This window comes from Lycorma delicatula, chromosome 5 (genome assembly GCF_047948215.1).
Source record: "Lycorma delicatula isolate Av1 chromosome 5, ASM4794821v1, whole genome shotgun sequence".
In the NCBI taxonomy this organism is placed as follows: domain Eukaryota; kingdom Metazoa; phylum Arthropoda; class Insecta; order Hemiptera; family Fulgoridae; genus Lycorma; species Lycorma delicatula.
In genome coordinates, this window is record NC_134459.1 from 144,059,966 (window position 1) to 144,076,966 (window position 17,001).

Below are 17,001 nucleotides of genomic sequence, written 5' to 3' on the forward strand. Positions count from 1 at the left end.
TATTGATGTTGAGGAGCATTGCATCTGTAATTTAGGCAGTGCAGAAGATGAAGAAGCTGTTAATTTGAATGACAGTAAGAAGTTTATTGATGAATGAAGAGAGTGATATTGAAAAATATGATAAGAGTAAAACATGCTTTGACTTATAAGAACACAAATTCTCAACAATACGCATATGATTTTCATAATTATAAAATGATATATGGTGGTGAAGGTCATGGTATCAATGAGATTGTAAACAAAGGACAAGTATTTAATTAACTTTATTGTCAGTTGAAAGGAGAAAAAGTGTTTAAAAAGTACAATGAGTGGCAAAATAATTTCACGTGTATTAAGAAATGAGCTGAAAACAGTTAAAATAAAAATAAAAGAATACACATACCAAGGTACATACTAGTTAAATAAAAGAAAAGAATACACATATCAAGGTACCTACTAGTATTTTGGACCATAAATGAAACTTCAAGAGAGGCTAAAAGAAGTGATTGGGAAATAAATCTGCTGGATGCCAAGTGCAAGTAGCATGAAACTATATTCTAACTCAGATTCAAGTAACATAACAGATACGAACAGAATATTAAGATTAAGAATATTAAATTTGATAGAAAATTTTTAATATACAAAACATACAGTACATGTAAATGTACTAAACAACTATACTTAAAACCATACCCTTCATGCCATACTGACTGTGAAATTAAGAAGAGAAAAAATAACAAACAAAGCTGACAATGAAGTTGGCAACAAAGATATTACTAATAAAACATCTTCCCCAAAGATCTCTATTGGCTGCAGATTTGGGTAAATTTGTGCTTAAATCGAACATCAATGATTTCAGAGGTGTGTTTATGAGAAATACACTGCTGGAAAAAAATAAAAATTAAAAATCAAATCTGGTTTGAATTTTTTTCATAATATTTCCTTTTACTGAAACCATGTTGGATATAACACTTACTTCTATCCTTTCATAACTATTCCTGTAATAAATACACTTTGAGCCCCCCCTTTTTCTTTTATCCATGTTCTCTTTCATTTTGTTTTTATATATAGTTATCCTGTAAGGTATCTTCCAGATTTCTATTCTCAAAACTCTTTTTACTCATACTTTTATTTTCCACCAACATTTAATTTCTTTCATTTTATTGGTAATTCATATCCAAAGCCATTTAACTTAATATTCTTAGCTCATCCAGTTAATTCCTTATCCTTCCTTGCTCAGCTGAATATTTTATTTTAACATATAATAAAAAGTAGAAAGCAAGACAAAATGCAAAGTTTAAAATGTAAAGATTGTAATACAAAATGCATACGAATAACAAATATGTTCATTCATTGTTAAAAATAAATAGCATGTTACTGCTATTAATAAAAAAATAATTTATACTTTACACACTTCCCATTAGGAAGTTATACAAATAAATATAAGTATTATATAGAATAAAATGGATTAGTTGAAATCTTAAAAAAAAAAAAAAAAAACTTAATAAATAGGAATATTTCAAAATTAAACACATGTAAAAATTACAGTAATTGTAATTTGCAATCAAAATTTATTTAATACAGAAGCTGTATATGAATTTACTTTAATATTTAACTGAAGTGGAAGATAATGTACTGACTACACACAAACAAAATAAATTATTTAAATGCATTTTATAAGCTGTTGGTATATTCACTAATGTCTAATATTGTAAACTTTATATACATTAAATAAATTCAGTCATCAAAAATCTGAAATGTTACTAGAAAATAGTAAACTAAGAGAAGAATAATGAACTTATTTCAATATGTCTTTTACAATCCATAGGATGATAATTATAAAAAAAAAACCCAAATATTCCTTCTTTTTGTTGTATATTTGTTAATATTCATTCCTGTGTGGTCATTAATCCTAAATATTCATGAAGTTTTTAGTTAATAATTGTTATATTCAAATAAGATAATAATCAGCATACAAGAAATGCATGTAATTTTTTCCTTATTTTTTATAAAAATTATTATTTTAAATTCTGTATAATAAAAAACTCATCTGCATTAGTGTGCAGGTAAGAAAAATTAAAGTTAAAAAAAACAACATGGAGATCTGAACTCAAGAACTCTTGATTATGAAAATGAAATGCTTGCTACTTGTTGGCAGCTGCTGCTGCTGCTGATGATGAAGCGTATACAAATACGCTACTTAAACCACTCAAAAAACATTAAATGGAGTTTTTTTAAAGATGAACTCTGTTGTAAGCTGACTGTACCTGCTCTTGTTAGTATTTTTTCATTAATTCTATTAAGCACTTCACAGGAACCTTCGCTTATTCAAATGAATTTTTTAAAAAACTACAGATATGTTTACTATCTAAATCAATATCCAACTACATTACAATCTGTTGGTAGATAATGAAATTAATGTTTTCATACACATTTGAATATAGCTTTTTAATAATTTAAATTCAATGTGTGTTCCCTAAGTCAATCAATCATTTTATTTAAATTTGTTCAATAATAATATTTTCATTGCTATTTTTTATTATACACTTTTTTTTTTAAACTAATGGACTTAAATTTGTACTATTAATTTCTAATACTGATATGTATTCTTTGTTTGAAAATATGTGTTTATTTTACCTAAAGTGATCAAACAAGATGTAAAAAAATTTATTTATATGCTTGTAAATGTTCTGGGGTGGAGGTGTGATAGAAGGCAGGACGCCCTCTTGCCCTTGGAATGGGAAACCACAGCGTTAAAGACCTTTGTATTATCCCTAGTCCCAGTATGGGAGATCCTGAGAAGAAATTATTCGGAGTAATATGTCCACAATTGTATATCTGGGTGGGCACTATCCCAAGAAAACCATATAGTGTTACGACATTCAAGAATGAGAGAAGCGGAGAGAATACAATTGAAACCTGTCATAAGACAGATCAACGAGAGAGAGACAGAGAGAAATGTTCTTGAAAGCATTTTTAATTTATACCATTCTTGCGCTCAGCACACTCAATTTATAGACCAGCTGCTTTATTATAAATTTAGAATTAGATTTATTATTTATCATTTGATCTGATTTTTTTGTGATCAGTTTTAAAAAAGCAACTCTGTAATTATAGTTAAAGGAATATGAAAATTATTCTTTCTCTTTTTTAACCCATGAATTTATTAATTTTACATTTATTTATTCATGTCCTTTACATTATAATCACTTTCAAATGAAATAGATTTTATAAAATTAAAATCTTCATCACCTCAACATTATTATCCACATAGTTTTGTGTCCTATTAATCATTATAACAAGTTGCTATTCTTTAATTGCACGGGTGTATTAATCTATTATTAATTGTAATTACTGGTAATACTGGTTTTCAATTAACATCTACTTTCAATTAAATTTTATCTTTTTTAATGCCAATATTTCAAAGTGAAACATTATTATGTAAAATATAAACATTATCAACATAAATGTACAGTATGTTTATGAATACTCATATTCAAGTCATTTAAACATTATATATATATATATATATATATATATATATATATACATATATAGTATTCTAAACCGATTTGTTTATTGTATATTATCAAAATGTCACCAATATATCTAATCTGTAATTTTATTTTGTAGATAATTAGAAAATTTCTAACTACTAGGTTTTCCGTTTTTGCAAAAACTGTTATTAAGCTAAAAAGTTAATTACCTTTTTATAGAATTTGTAGCTACCATTAAATGGAAAGCGATTTTAATTGCGTAGATACATACTGAAAATGGTAAAATGTTATTAAAAAACTTAACATAATTTTAAATGATCTATTGGCATTTCTCAAGAATCCTCTTAGTCGTGAACAGAATGTTGACATTTGTAGAATTCAATTCTTTTCTGTGGAATGCTGTTACTCTGTTCTATACAAAGCTATTAATTTAATGAATCAGTTAGGAGCTTGAAACAAAATTAAAATTGATTGTGGTCATATGGTTGATTAGGAAGAAGTTAATGTGTGTTCAATCATCCTTTTCATGAGGGTCATTCAAATATAAACTGGAATTTGTTTACTGTATATTAGATAAAATTACAAATAAATATCTTATTTTTTTACATAGTTTCCTTCAACAGAAGTACATTTTTTTCCACCAGATAAGTAGCTTCCTGATTCCCTTACCAAAAAAACAAGATGGCTGCTCCAACAACTATTTGTGCACATAATGCTGGACTGCGGCATCGTCTTTGAACCTTTCTCCTCCTAAAGCTTCTTTCAGCAAACCAAACATGTGGAAATCACACAGTTAACTAGTTTGGACTATACAGTGATACCACCTCCTGAATACTCAGGAGGTGTCCAATGAATTTTAGCAAGTTTATCATGAGTCTGAGCTGCTATACACGGCCGTGCATTGTTGTAGAGGAGGATTTTACGAATCAGATGCTGGTGTCATTTGTTGTGATAAGTCATCCAACAACTGGTAGTACTATATGTTGCACACCTTTTGAGTCCCAAAACACAGTTTTTAGAACTTTTCCAGTTGACCTTCTTTCTTGGCCTTGATTGGTGTTTTCTCCACTTTCCTCTACTACACATTTGTTTTCTGGCTTTCTGGAGTGTAGTGGTGGACCCATGTTTCATCACACATCAACATGCCTTTCCTTCTTCCCCAAAGCGATTGAGAAGCTGCTGACAGATTTCAACAGCTTGTCTTTCCAGACATTTCTCTGTGCCTCAGTGAGAAGATGTGGAACCCAACTCGCCAACACTCTTTATCCAAGAGTGTCTGACAACTCTGATGCAATTTCAGTGAAGGTTATGTTTCGGTCACCGTCCACAAGGTCATGAATGGCCTGAATGTTATCACCATTGACACTGGATCATGGACTACATTTGTGACTTTTATTCTCCACTGAGTCATGGCCATTTCAAAATTTTTTGGTTCTATCAAACACTTGGAGTTTTTGACAGGGTGAGATCAAAATTTTGGAGGATTTGACACCTTCATTGCTGAGAAATCGAATTAAAATTTGTTACACAATGGATGATGGTATCTCCTGCTGAAATTTTGCTACTGAGTGGGAACATGAAATATGGATGTGACTGGCTGGTTGCTCCCCTCCACACATATCCAACTAACTATATGCAGAGCCTCACCACGTTCACTGCCTTCCTCAGTCTGCATAGCAAAATTCTGATCTATATTTGAATGACCCTATATTAATAAATAAAAAAAATACACTGTTTCATTCACTGGATGTACTACTGATGTAAAACAAATACAGTAATATCAATGATTAACAATCGGACAGTTTTAAAGACAGTTTGAACAACAAACAACCTAAAAAAATGAGCCACATGAAAACAAAGTTTAAAAGTTAATGAGAAGCCCCTTTCTCCCTTACCTTGCAGTTCTAAAGTGGTGGATTTCTAACATTTTGTACAACAGAGCAGTCAAACCTAGGAATGACTGTTTGAACGAACCTTCCTCAATAGACACTATAGATTTATTAACCAATATTTTAATAATGTTTATATTTATGTAAGGATGGTTTAGTCAAACCACCATTTGATTTTTGACTTCCCTTTTCTTGAGGAGACAAAGAGATTATGTCTTTTTAGAGGGTAATTTATTTAAAATTACAATTTTGCAGTAAAACATAAACTTAGTGCTACATTATTTTAGTAACATTATAAAAACTGCAACTACGGATTTAACTGTACTACAGCAATGTAGCAATTAACCAATACTTATATATAATAATTAAGCAGGGCAGCAACTTACTTTGGTTGATTGATGTAGGGTTATTACTTAAGACAACATAGTTTAACATGGGATAAATTTTTAAAAAGGATTGTCCGATAGGGCACAAGGATTGTGTATATACTAGCCTGCAAGGGGAGAATGCAAATCAACAAACAAAAAAATTATAAAATTCTGTACTAGATTACTACAAATACTAAAAAGCACTAATTTTGCCACTTTACGCCAAATTATCTAATTATTTTTTTAATGCAATCATAGAAGAAATTACAAGGGAAAGAAAGAAAAGAAAGGTAAAGATAGTGAAACATGAGAGACGAAAGAGACAGAACTAGTGGAAGTAAAGCAGGTAATAACTTCATCATGCATATTACCTTACAATCTTCAGTAGAAACATTAGAAGATGGCATTGAGAAAGAGCGCTGAGTTTTGAAGAATATTCCACGTAAGTACTGAGTGAATGTCAGGCAAGAAGAGAACAAAGAGAATAGATAGAGAAGAGAATATAAGATGAATGAAACATTACAGAAACAGATAAATAAAAAAAAATATATATATATATATATACACACTGAAGAGAAAATTCATGCTAATTGCCATTCACTGAAGCAATCATTTTTAACAAAATATTACAAATTTCAACCAGAAAGATTATATATCATGTACCTCATTTCTAGCAATTTAAATAAAAAAATGTTAATACACAACAAAAAATTATTACTGCCTTTTAGATTTGTTAACTGAAAATGATGATTTTTTTATCTTAAAAATTCTCTGTAATGAAATTACAAAAATACATATGAAATAAAACTAATTTAAAAACTAACAATAATAATTACAGCCAAAAAGTTTTACACCAAGCGACAGAAAATAGTAATAAAAATGAAACTAAAGATAAAGTCTGTAAAGTAAGTTTTAAAATGCTTTTTACTTTTAGCAATTTATATTTGATTTACTTTTCGTAAATTATGAAATAGAGTGTAGTAATATTATTTAAAACTTATAAATGACAAATAAAACCAAATTTATTAAATATAAAGTTTTTAGAATGGATATCATAATTGCTTTATTCACTGCAAGATTGCCACAATAACTACTGAAAACATTATGATATAAATTTAAAAATTTGGTTCATTTTGTTAAAAAAAAAACTACAGATTTAAATAATATTTATCAGTGACTATCATGGATGAAAACAAATAAAAATATTTTTGTAGAGTGACATTTCATCAAGATTTAAAAATACTAATGTCAGTTTGTAGCGTATAATGCCAACTGTAAAAGAGACATAAGCACTAGAAAAAAAATTTATGTAGCTTCATGATTACCTTAAAATCAATATTCTTTAAGTGTTCCAACTGTCAACTGCCACCAACTACTACATATATACCTTGTTCGATATACTTTAATTACTGTAATATTTTACCCCAAAACTGGTAATAGCTAAAATTTGTTTTGCAAAAAACTGAAGTATTAGAATACAGAATACATTTATCTTTGTTTATTTATTTTTTATAACTTTGTACAATTTTAACTGCAATCTTTAACATTACAATAAAAATTGTAAATCAGTGCAATGAAATCGAGACAATTTTCAAGCTTATCGGAATACTTTTTATGTTACAATTCATACTTAAGTGTAATTTTGTAGAATCCTAACTTAATATAATATCTTAACCAAAAGCTACTAAAAAAATAATAAAAAGTTCAGATTCTTATAAACTACTATAGCATATTTTGTTTAAACTTATGCATACTTAATCACTGCCCTTAGCAAACGTTCACTGGCGTTTATAAAATAATATATGCAGAAACTGAATGGGCAAGATCAAACAAGAAAGAATTGAGAGCATGCGAAGCGATTTCTTGGAGTGGTATAGAAGAAAAATTAGGTGCATCTCAAGATGCTGCAGCAATAGATATTCTTACTTTGCTAAGAGTAGAAGGGTCTGGTGGAGTCGCTTCATTGTCTGTATCAGGGGCAGGCACGGAGGATGATCGCTGAGTCCGAAATAGGGAACGAGGAGGCTGGGATGGGGGTACAGAAGGACCTTCATCCAGGCTGCGCCATCCCTTGCTGGAGTTATTAGTAGTGCTAGTGGTGGTAGTAATATTATGATTAAAACAAGACTCGCTGACACCACTAGGGCTCACCTGAACCAATTAACCTCAAGTCAAATGAAATAGAAAATGAACTCTGAACCAACCAACTTTAAACCATGCAGTCGAAATTATAATTCTTCAAATTAAAAGCTTTTCACAGAAAATCATTAACAAATTCACATCATAAAAATTCTTGTAACATATTTAAAAATGCTCTGTTACTGAAAATATTAATATAAATTCTTATTTTTACATGCACATTATTATTCAAATAACACCAAACAGCACTAATACAGAAAAAAACAATAAGCTAAAATATTTAAATTTTTCAATGATAAAAAATTGCATTGTTCTGCTTAGTTTAAAATATTTTTTGGAATTCTTTTAACAATGTTAAAAATAAATAGATAAATTAAGAACTAATATTTAATTAAAAATAATTAATAAATTCATAGCAATAAAATTAAGTTTGTTTAACCCATTCACTTGTGATTTTTCTCATTAAGACATAAACCAACTCTCAGTAATAAATGATTCTATTTATAAAATAAATGACTTTAATGAGTTTCAAAAAAAAAAAAAAATGTCAACCACCTCAATTTTTGTGAACTGATAAAATTAAAGAGCTGAGAAAGTGAGACATACAGGAAATTAGCAAACCAACTTTAAAGATAGACAGATTGGGGTAAATGGCTAGTGATTATGGAAGCATGACTTAAGAAATAAAAAAAATTGCTGATTTCAATAACATTTGCAGTACTTACCGTTATGCTTTAATCTTTTAATCCACCCTAAAATTTGACCTGTATGAAATACACTGGATTTCAAATAAACAGAAGTCATAGTGAAAGCTTTATAATACCTTATGCTCCCAAGGGGGAGTGTGTTAACAGTCATCAAAAATTTTCCAGATATTAGAATGACTAATATACTTTAAAAACATACTTCTATGTAAATACATGAAGAAATCTGATCAAAAGTATGCTTAGCATTTATATTACCCACATAAGAAATGCCTAGATGGAAAATCTTTTTATTTTTTTTTATGGAGATAAAACATTATATGTGCTATAATATTTGAAGCATAGTTCAAATTTGATAGGCAAATAAGTTTTTTTTAATGATTTTACCACACTATATTCTGGACGATGAAAAGGTTTGCATAAAATTCTGAATGCAAAGTGTTCTGATGTGACTAAAATGCTGCAAACACTCTATTATGTAGGAATGAGTAGTTTATAAATGTTTCAAAAATTCTGAAGACAGTTATGAATCAGATAAAGTTATTTATTTATTAAAAATTAAAAGGTTCAACCTTTTACTACAAAATTTGGAAAATATAACAAAAGGAGTTGATAAGGCATGGTGACAAACAAAGTTAACATTAGATTCATTACATAACCAATTACAAAACCTTAAGTACATTACATAACCAATTATCAAAATATGTGTTATGTTTAAAATACTTAAAGTAATAAATTTGAGTTTAATATAATCTAAGATAGATGGTATACATTAAAAAAATATAAATTTATATATTGTTCATAAAATATAAATATTATGAGAGGAGTTATTCAAATTACTGATCTTAACATTCTTGATATTGGGAATTATTGCTCATCTTAGTTTTGTAGCTAATTATAAAAAAAAGGAACATATTTCTGAAAATCCTTGGGAGTATATAAACCCATATCATTCAATAGTGAATGAGTGTTAACTTTCCCATTTAGTATTCTGCACAAAAATAGTACATCAAAGCATATTCTTTTACGAGGGAGGTTTGGAAAGTTTACGGCCTGATACAGAGATAACGCTAGTAGGTCCAAATGATGATTTATAGTAAATGTAATCCGTTAGATGGCATATTAAACAGTTTCCAACGATTGACGATTGACGCGGGCTTGCAAAAATATCAGTAGATTGTACACACAATAGTTTACATAAGCATTTTGGTATGAGAAAGCTATCAGTGCGATGGGTGCCGTGATTTTAACGGCTGACCAGAAATGCACCGAATGAACATTTCTCAGCACTGGTTGGACATGTTAAACCATAATTCAACTGAATTTTTGTGGATTTATTATTACATGGATTCATTATTACAGCCATGGGGTGAAGCAACAGTTCAAACAGTGGGTCAAAACCGGTGGAAGTGCTCCAAAGAAGGCAAAAAGTGTTTGATCAATGGGAAAAGTCATGGTCACTGTCTTTTGGGATGTTTGTGGTGTGGTGCTCATACTATCTGGAAAAAAATCACTAGAGAATATTACGCAGCATTGTTGGAGCAATTGAAGGAGGTAATTAAGACCAAACTTCCACATTTGGGCAAGAAAAGAGTGCTTTTTAACCATGACAATGCATCCGCACACATATCTTCTGTTGTTGCTGCTAAAATTCATCACAAACTGCCCTTCGAATTGCTTCCAGATGCACCATATTTTCCAGTTTTAGCTCTGGGTGATTATTTCCTGCTCCCAAATTTGAAGAAATGGCTTGGTGGGCGAAGATTTGCCCCAAATAAAAACGTCATAGCTGAGATAATGTCCTTTTTGCAGAGCTTGAGAAATCGTATTTTACTAAAAGAATAAATACTCTGAAACAGTGATGGACTAAGTGTATTACTTTAAAAGGTGACTATGTTGAAAAATTAAAAAAAAATTGGTAAGAAATTCTGTTTTCTTTCTTAGGACGCAAACATTCTGAACCACCCTCATATTCTCCAAAGTGTTTAGATTAGTCACAGTTTGGACTATGCTATCATCAGGTCACTGATGATTAGTTATGAGAAAAATCACAGCTAATTGCCAAATTATTAGGAAAGTTGCTGAAGTATATCTTGAATGATTCAATTTATTTAAAACAATTTTTATAAAAGTTTATAAAAAGTTTATATAAAGTTTAACAGTTTTTATAAAAGCTTAAAACAAGTTTTACTTCAAGTTGCTTATAAATAATTTTTGTAATTACTAATACATAATTTTAAACTTTATTACTTTTCATGAGTATATTCATTTTATAAAAATCAAAGTCAGAATTATTCATTTTACATATAATTTGATTTTTATGACAGTATGTATGTAAATTTGAAGAGAATAACATAAATACAGATGAATACAAGCATCTTTTTTCATATAAAATAAAAGTGGATGATTGTTTATAAAGTTCAATTATAGGGAATGGTTAAGATCTTAGTGTCATCTGAAAGGTTCAGGATTTAAATTCCAGTCTTACTTGACATTTTAATATATTAAAAATATTACACGTATTCATGACAATATGCAAACACAAAATTTGAACATATGTAGTGAATTATAAAAAAATAACCTTCAACCAAACTTTGCAGCAAACCACATGAGTAAAAGTATATAAATTGCTATGTAAATGATTGAATTTTGTAATAATTAGCAACATTCTAACAAGACAAATTTTTGTTTTTTGAATTCACAAAGTGTTTCAAACTTTTTTTGTAAATTTTTTTTATAAGGACTACTTAAGTTTTACTTTTAAAATGATACTTCCTTTGTAAATTCTATCTTACACTTAATTTATTACATCATTTATAAATAATATCAGGGCTATCTGTAAACAAAATAATCTATTGAAAAAGAAAAGGCAAAAAATTCCACAAACTGATGATTAATGACTGAATGCTTTGTCCTAACGGATTAGATTATTGTTTACAGTAATCTAATCTTTTAGATCAAAGCATATTAAAATAGTATAACGATTTAAATAAAAACAAAACAATAAGTCAATAGAAAACAAGAACTTTTTTATAGGAAAATAACCATTAAAAAAATCAAGAATTAATGACATTGATATTAAAAAAAAAATAACAGTAGACAAAGAAAAATTAAATTAGTTCTAAAATAAAAATTAAGTTTGGGAAATTTTAGATTTGAACAAAATATAATACATGTAAAATGTTCAAATAAAATTTGAAATTATATCAACAGAAAAACTGAATGGTACGGGTTAATAAAATATATACTTATATGAGTGAACGTATTAAATGGTTAACGATCAACCCTTTCTGTGATGTAATAAGTTATTTAATATAATTATAAATATAAGAAAACTACTTTTATTTTAGACCATAGTTTAACCACTATATAATAACATTAATTTTTATTAAAAATAACAATCAGACAGAGACATTTCAGTGTGACTTACCTGGACTTTAACAATTAAACAAAAATTTTACATAACTAGCTTATTTGAAAAACTGTAATAAATTTTATTACAAGTTAGAAAACTTGGTGTCCTACGCCCTGCACCATAGTAGGACCATAATAATTCCTGTGACAGCTGTTTTAAACCTTATTTTTACATTTCATTATGTTCTCTTTGACTAAAGTACTAATACACATATGTCCCGGATTCTGTATAAATCTGTAAGCTAGGCATCTATCATACCGGGACAAAAATTCTCTGATTTCTTTACCTTTGTAATAAACACAAATATACCATTAAAAGCCACTAACATTAGCTGGAAACATTTTCATATAATAATTAATTCTCAATTAAAAGATAAATAACAATTATAAGTAAAAAGTAGCAATTAAAATCACTACAGTATAAGATGGTTCTGAAAGTAAAAACAAAAAAGTTACTTTTCATTAAATAATATAAAACTAATAGAAACTTAAAACATATATAAGTGAATGGGTTAAATACATTTATTTACACTGTTGAGAAAAATATTCTAATTTATAGGTGATGTATTTCATATTAAATTATATCATATGAACATTAATTTGGGTAAAAACTAAAGTCAGTTAAAAAAATATAGATTCTAATGATCTTGCTAATAAAGAAAAAAATTGTTATTTTAACTTATTATTACACTAAATCAGTGATTCTCAACCTTTTTAGCTCCACGACTCCCTAAAAAGTAACAAAAAAAAAAATATAATGAATATTTTATGACCCCTCCAACACAACCCAATGAAACCTAGTTAAAACTATTCAACCGAGTTGATAGCGATGGGTATGAACATGCATGTATGAGTAATTCACAGCTCCAACTTGATGTATATGTGCTCCTTGTAATTTTATCTGCTTGTATAATATTCACTGAGAGCATCATGTTCGAACATGTATATGATATATTTGAATATGTCATGCTCTCAGCAGTATAAAAGAGGAATAAGGAATTGCAGAATGTCAGTTTAGTTTTGAATGCAAAGCGTGTGTTTTGTACCATTATTATGTTTCTAAAAGTGTAGTTTCACTGAAAATAATAATAATTGAGGTTTCGGTTTTTTAGTGTGTAGACAAACAGTATAATTTTTTTTTCAATTAAATTCTAATGCAAAATTGATATTTGTGAAAAAAAAATGAGCCATCTATATCCAGTGAATCTAATGGTAAACGAAAAAATTGTTCAATGACGGTTATTTAAATCATGGTTTTACTTCCATTGGATGGACAGCCACAGTGCGTTGTTTGTTTTTTAAGTCCTCTCTGATGAAAACATGAAGCCATAAAAATTAATTTGACACTTGGAAAATAAACATGTGAATCATAAAAGAAAATAAGATACAAGAATAAAAGAAATAAGATAAAAGAAAATAATATACTTTGATAAATCAACAAGCTTCTATTTATAAATCAAGCCATACTGATAAAAGTACATATGAAGCATTTTATCTTATAACATTCAGAGTAGCTAAGATGTCCAAACTCTATACAATCACAGAAAACCTCATATTGGCTGCTATAATTGATATGGACAGTTTTAATAATGTGGAAGAAAAAAAAAATTGAAAAAATTCTGCTTTCTAACGAGACAATATTAAGGGACATGACTGCTGAAGTTCATGATGAGATAATTCAGCAAGTGAGTTCCGAGTGAATTTTTTAGTATTCAATTTAATGAATCAACAGATGTGGCAAACATTTCTCAGTTCTTATGTTTTGTGAGATATGAATGCGACAGGGAAAGAAAATATGTTATTTTGCAAATCAATAACTGCTCATGCATCAGGTCTTTTTGATGATTTTTGATGAAGCTACTAAAAATTATAACGTAGACTGGACAAAATGTATTGCGGTATGTAGTGATGGTGGAAAAGTGTTTCACAGACAAGGTGGGTTTCTGAAAAAATTAAAAGATCATCTCATAGTAAGGGTGGAATGGACACACTACTTCCTTCACAGACATGCACTTATCACAAAAAATATGCTGGAAAATCTCAAACAAATTCTTTGTAAAGATGTAAAGATGGTTAATTTGATTAAAAGTCAACCATTACAGAACAAGGTATTTACTGAACTATGCGATGAAATGGGCAAAAAGAAAAAATCACTTCTTTTCCATACAGAAGTCAGATGTTTACTACAGGAGAAAGTGTTAAAGCGGTTATTGGAGTTGTGAGATAAATAAAAAATATTTTTCCAGGATAAACAAATGCCATTCTCAATGTTTTTACAGACGAATAGATGTTGCTGTTGGCTTATTTAGCTGATTTATTTTCAGATTTAAACAACTTGAATGTGAACTTAGAAGGCTGTGATAAAAATATTTTATTAAATGACAGACATTAAGAAGTTTGATATCTGGATTATTCGCCTTCAAAGCAAATGTTTGATGTGCTTCCATTCACTTCCAATTATATTGAGAAAGGTTTGGATGAAGAAGACCACAGTTTGGATCTGCGCCAACTAAAATTCATTTGGTGGAGTATTTCCCAAAAGATAAAAATGATTTCTCGAAGATATAAGTACTGAATTCACTTACTGAAATGTTGTTACAGCTATAAAGTCACTGGTTGAGATTCAAGACCAGCTGATCGAAATGCCTACTGATAAAATGTTACAACTACAATTCACATCTGAAGATTTTGATAAGTTTAGGCTTGCTTGTTGAAGTGAATGGAAATTTAGTCACAGAAGCATTGAAAATATTAATCCCTTTCATGACTTAACTAAATCAAAAGAGTTTTTCATCTATGGTTACGCTAAAAACTAAATATAGGAATCATCTTTTATCACTTTAAAACAATCTGCTTTTGTGTGTTTATAATATAAATCCACGTATGGAGAAACTGTTATATGAAAAACAAATGCAACCATCTCATTCATTTATTTTCTTTACACATGTACTTATAAATGTAAGTAAAATGTTTATAATAAAAGATCTTTTTTCACATAAAATGATTTCATATTGTTTGTGGTTTAAGGCTAATATCGGGTCCCTGCAATCCTCAGGTTGAGAAACTTTACTAGATTTTATATAAAGAGAAAAACAACTATAAATTATTAAAAAAAAAACTGAATAATCATGTACCTGATTTTGTTGTTTATGCTGACGAGCTTGAGCAAGTGCATTTTGGTCCAGAAGATCCCATGACTTTTGCCTCCTGCTTGCATGAAGTGATTCTTGACGTCCGCCTATGTTTGAATTTACCTAAAATATAATACAATTACAAATATAATATAATAATATTTTTAATATATTATATTTTTAATATAATATAAAATATCACAAAAATAATTTTTTATAAATCATTAAAATAACCAGCAATAAAGTTAAAGCAATCAAAAGTACAACTCAATAATAATTAAAACGTAACTATTAAAGATAATAAATTTATCTCAGTTTAATTTATAGAATAAATACAAGTAGCATGATCCTTTATAGCATCATTTATTTTTCACCCTTATTTGTAATTAGGAGTCGACAGTATTTGAAGTATGATTGAAAAAGTAGGCATCAGTGAATGAGTCATATAGACAGGATGGATGGATATAGGATTCCAAGGATTATATGGGATTATAGAGCAGTTGGTTTGTAAAAAACAGGATGGCCAATGAAGAGATGAAGGGAGCAGTTGTGAGATGGAGTGGTTGAGTCTATGGCAACAGAACACAGGCTGTATGGCCTACCCATAATATTTATCATGATGATTTTCAATGAAAATTTAAGTGCTAAAAAGAAAAGAAAATGTAAATTTACGATAGCCATCTGTTTTATTTCACATTAATCCTAACAAAATGAATGTTTGTCTTAGTTAAGTGTTAATAAAATAAATATAGAACAGCAAAGTAAAATCAGGAAGATTTAAAAAAAATTTAAGAAAGGAATAATCACTGATTCATACATATAGAGATATGCAGTCACATTTTATAATTATTACCGGTTGAATCCCACCGAGATGTAAATCTGGTCTTGGGGCTGTATGTTTAACATGACATCGACTGCGCACTTCTTCTGAAACTGATACCAGCGCTAGAAAAAACCAATAAGAATTAATTACTTTACATATTAATCAATGTAAAAAAATACACATATATAAAACATAACAGCATAGGAAACTGAAGCTGATTTTTGTATTATCTATGAAGAATTAAATAAAAATTTTAAGGATATATATTATTTTAGATAATATATATATATATATATATATATATATATATATATATATATATAAAATTTTAGATAACTCCTATTTAAAACTAAGTAGAGTAAAATTGGGGTTTGACTGAAAAATTCTCAAGATTTGCAGGAAATATTCTTGAAAGTAACAGAAATGAAATAAACATAATTCAAGTACGGCACTAAACATTTTATTATAATAATTTGCTGAGAATTATTATCTTGATAATTTTGTAATAAATGATGGCATTTGAGGCAGCAAAAAACTTCTTGTAAAAATAATTTACTTATTTTTATTTAATTCTTATAGCTAAGATAAAGAATTTTGGAACTAATTCACAGTCAGCAAGAACAGCAGAGTATTCGGCTAAATCATATTTCTATTTAATAATAATAATAATAATAATAATAATAATAATAAGTTATTGTGTAGCTCAATCACTCAGTCACTTACTTAACCAATGAAAAAAAAAGGCTTTTTATCATTTTTTTAAAATATCTATTAAAATTCACTAATTTTAAAAGAAAAGTTCTTTTGCTTTGCATGCACCTTTAAAAGTGATAATCTTTTTCATATCATAAGTTAAATTTCTATGAAGAAATTTTAATATTCATACATCCAGGTCTTTTTTTGTTTAAGTAATATGTTTATTAATTATTATTCTTTTAGTAAATGCGTCTTGAAAAGTGTAACTTTAGAAAATAAAAAGTGTATCTAGAATTATATTTTTGGTAAGTTTAAATGAGACACTATCCAATAACATAAGTATCAAAATCCATCCACTAAT

The 17,001-nt window shown here is 28.4% G+C and overlaps 1 protein-coding gene across 1 annotated transcript in view; it reads right to left on the minus strand.

The window, feature by feature from the left end:
- Nf1 (neurofibromin 1) overlaps nt 1–17,001 on the minus strand; it is a 162,794-nt gene that overhangs the window by 26,561 nt on the left and 119,232 nt on the right. Inside the window, exons 47-48 of the mRNA XM_075367248.1 lie at nt 15,975–16,066; nt 15,125–15,244 (exon numbers count right to left, since the gene is read on the minus strand). Of these exons, the coding sequence (XP_075223363.1) occupies nt 15,125–15,244; nt 15,975–16,066 (212 nt within the window). The remainder of the gene's footprint in view (nt 1–15,124; nt 15,245–15,974; nt 16,067–17,001) is intronic.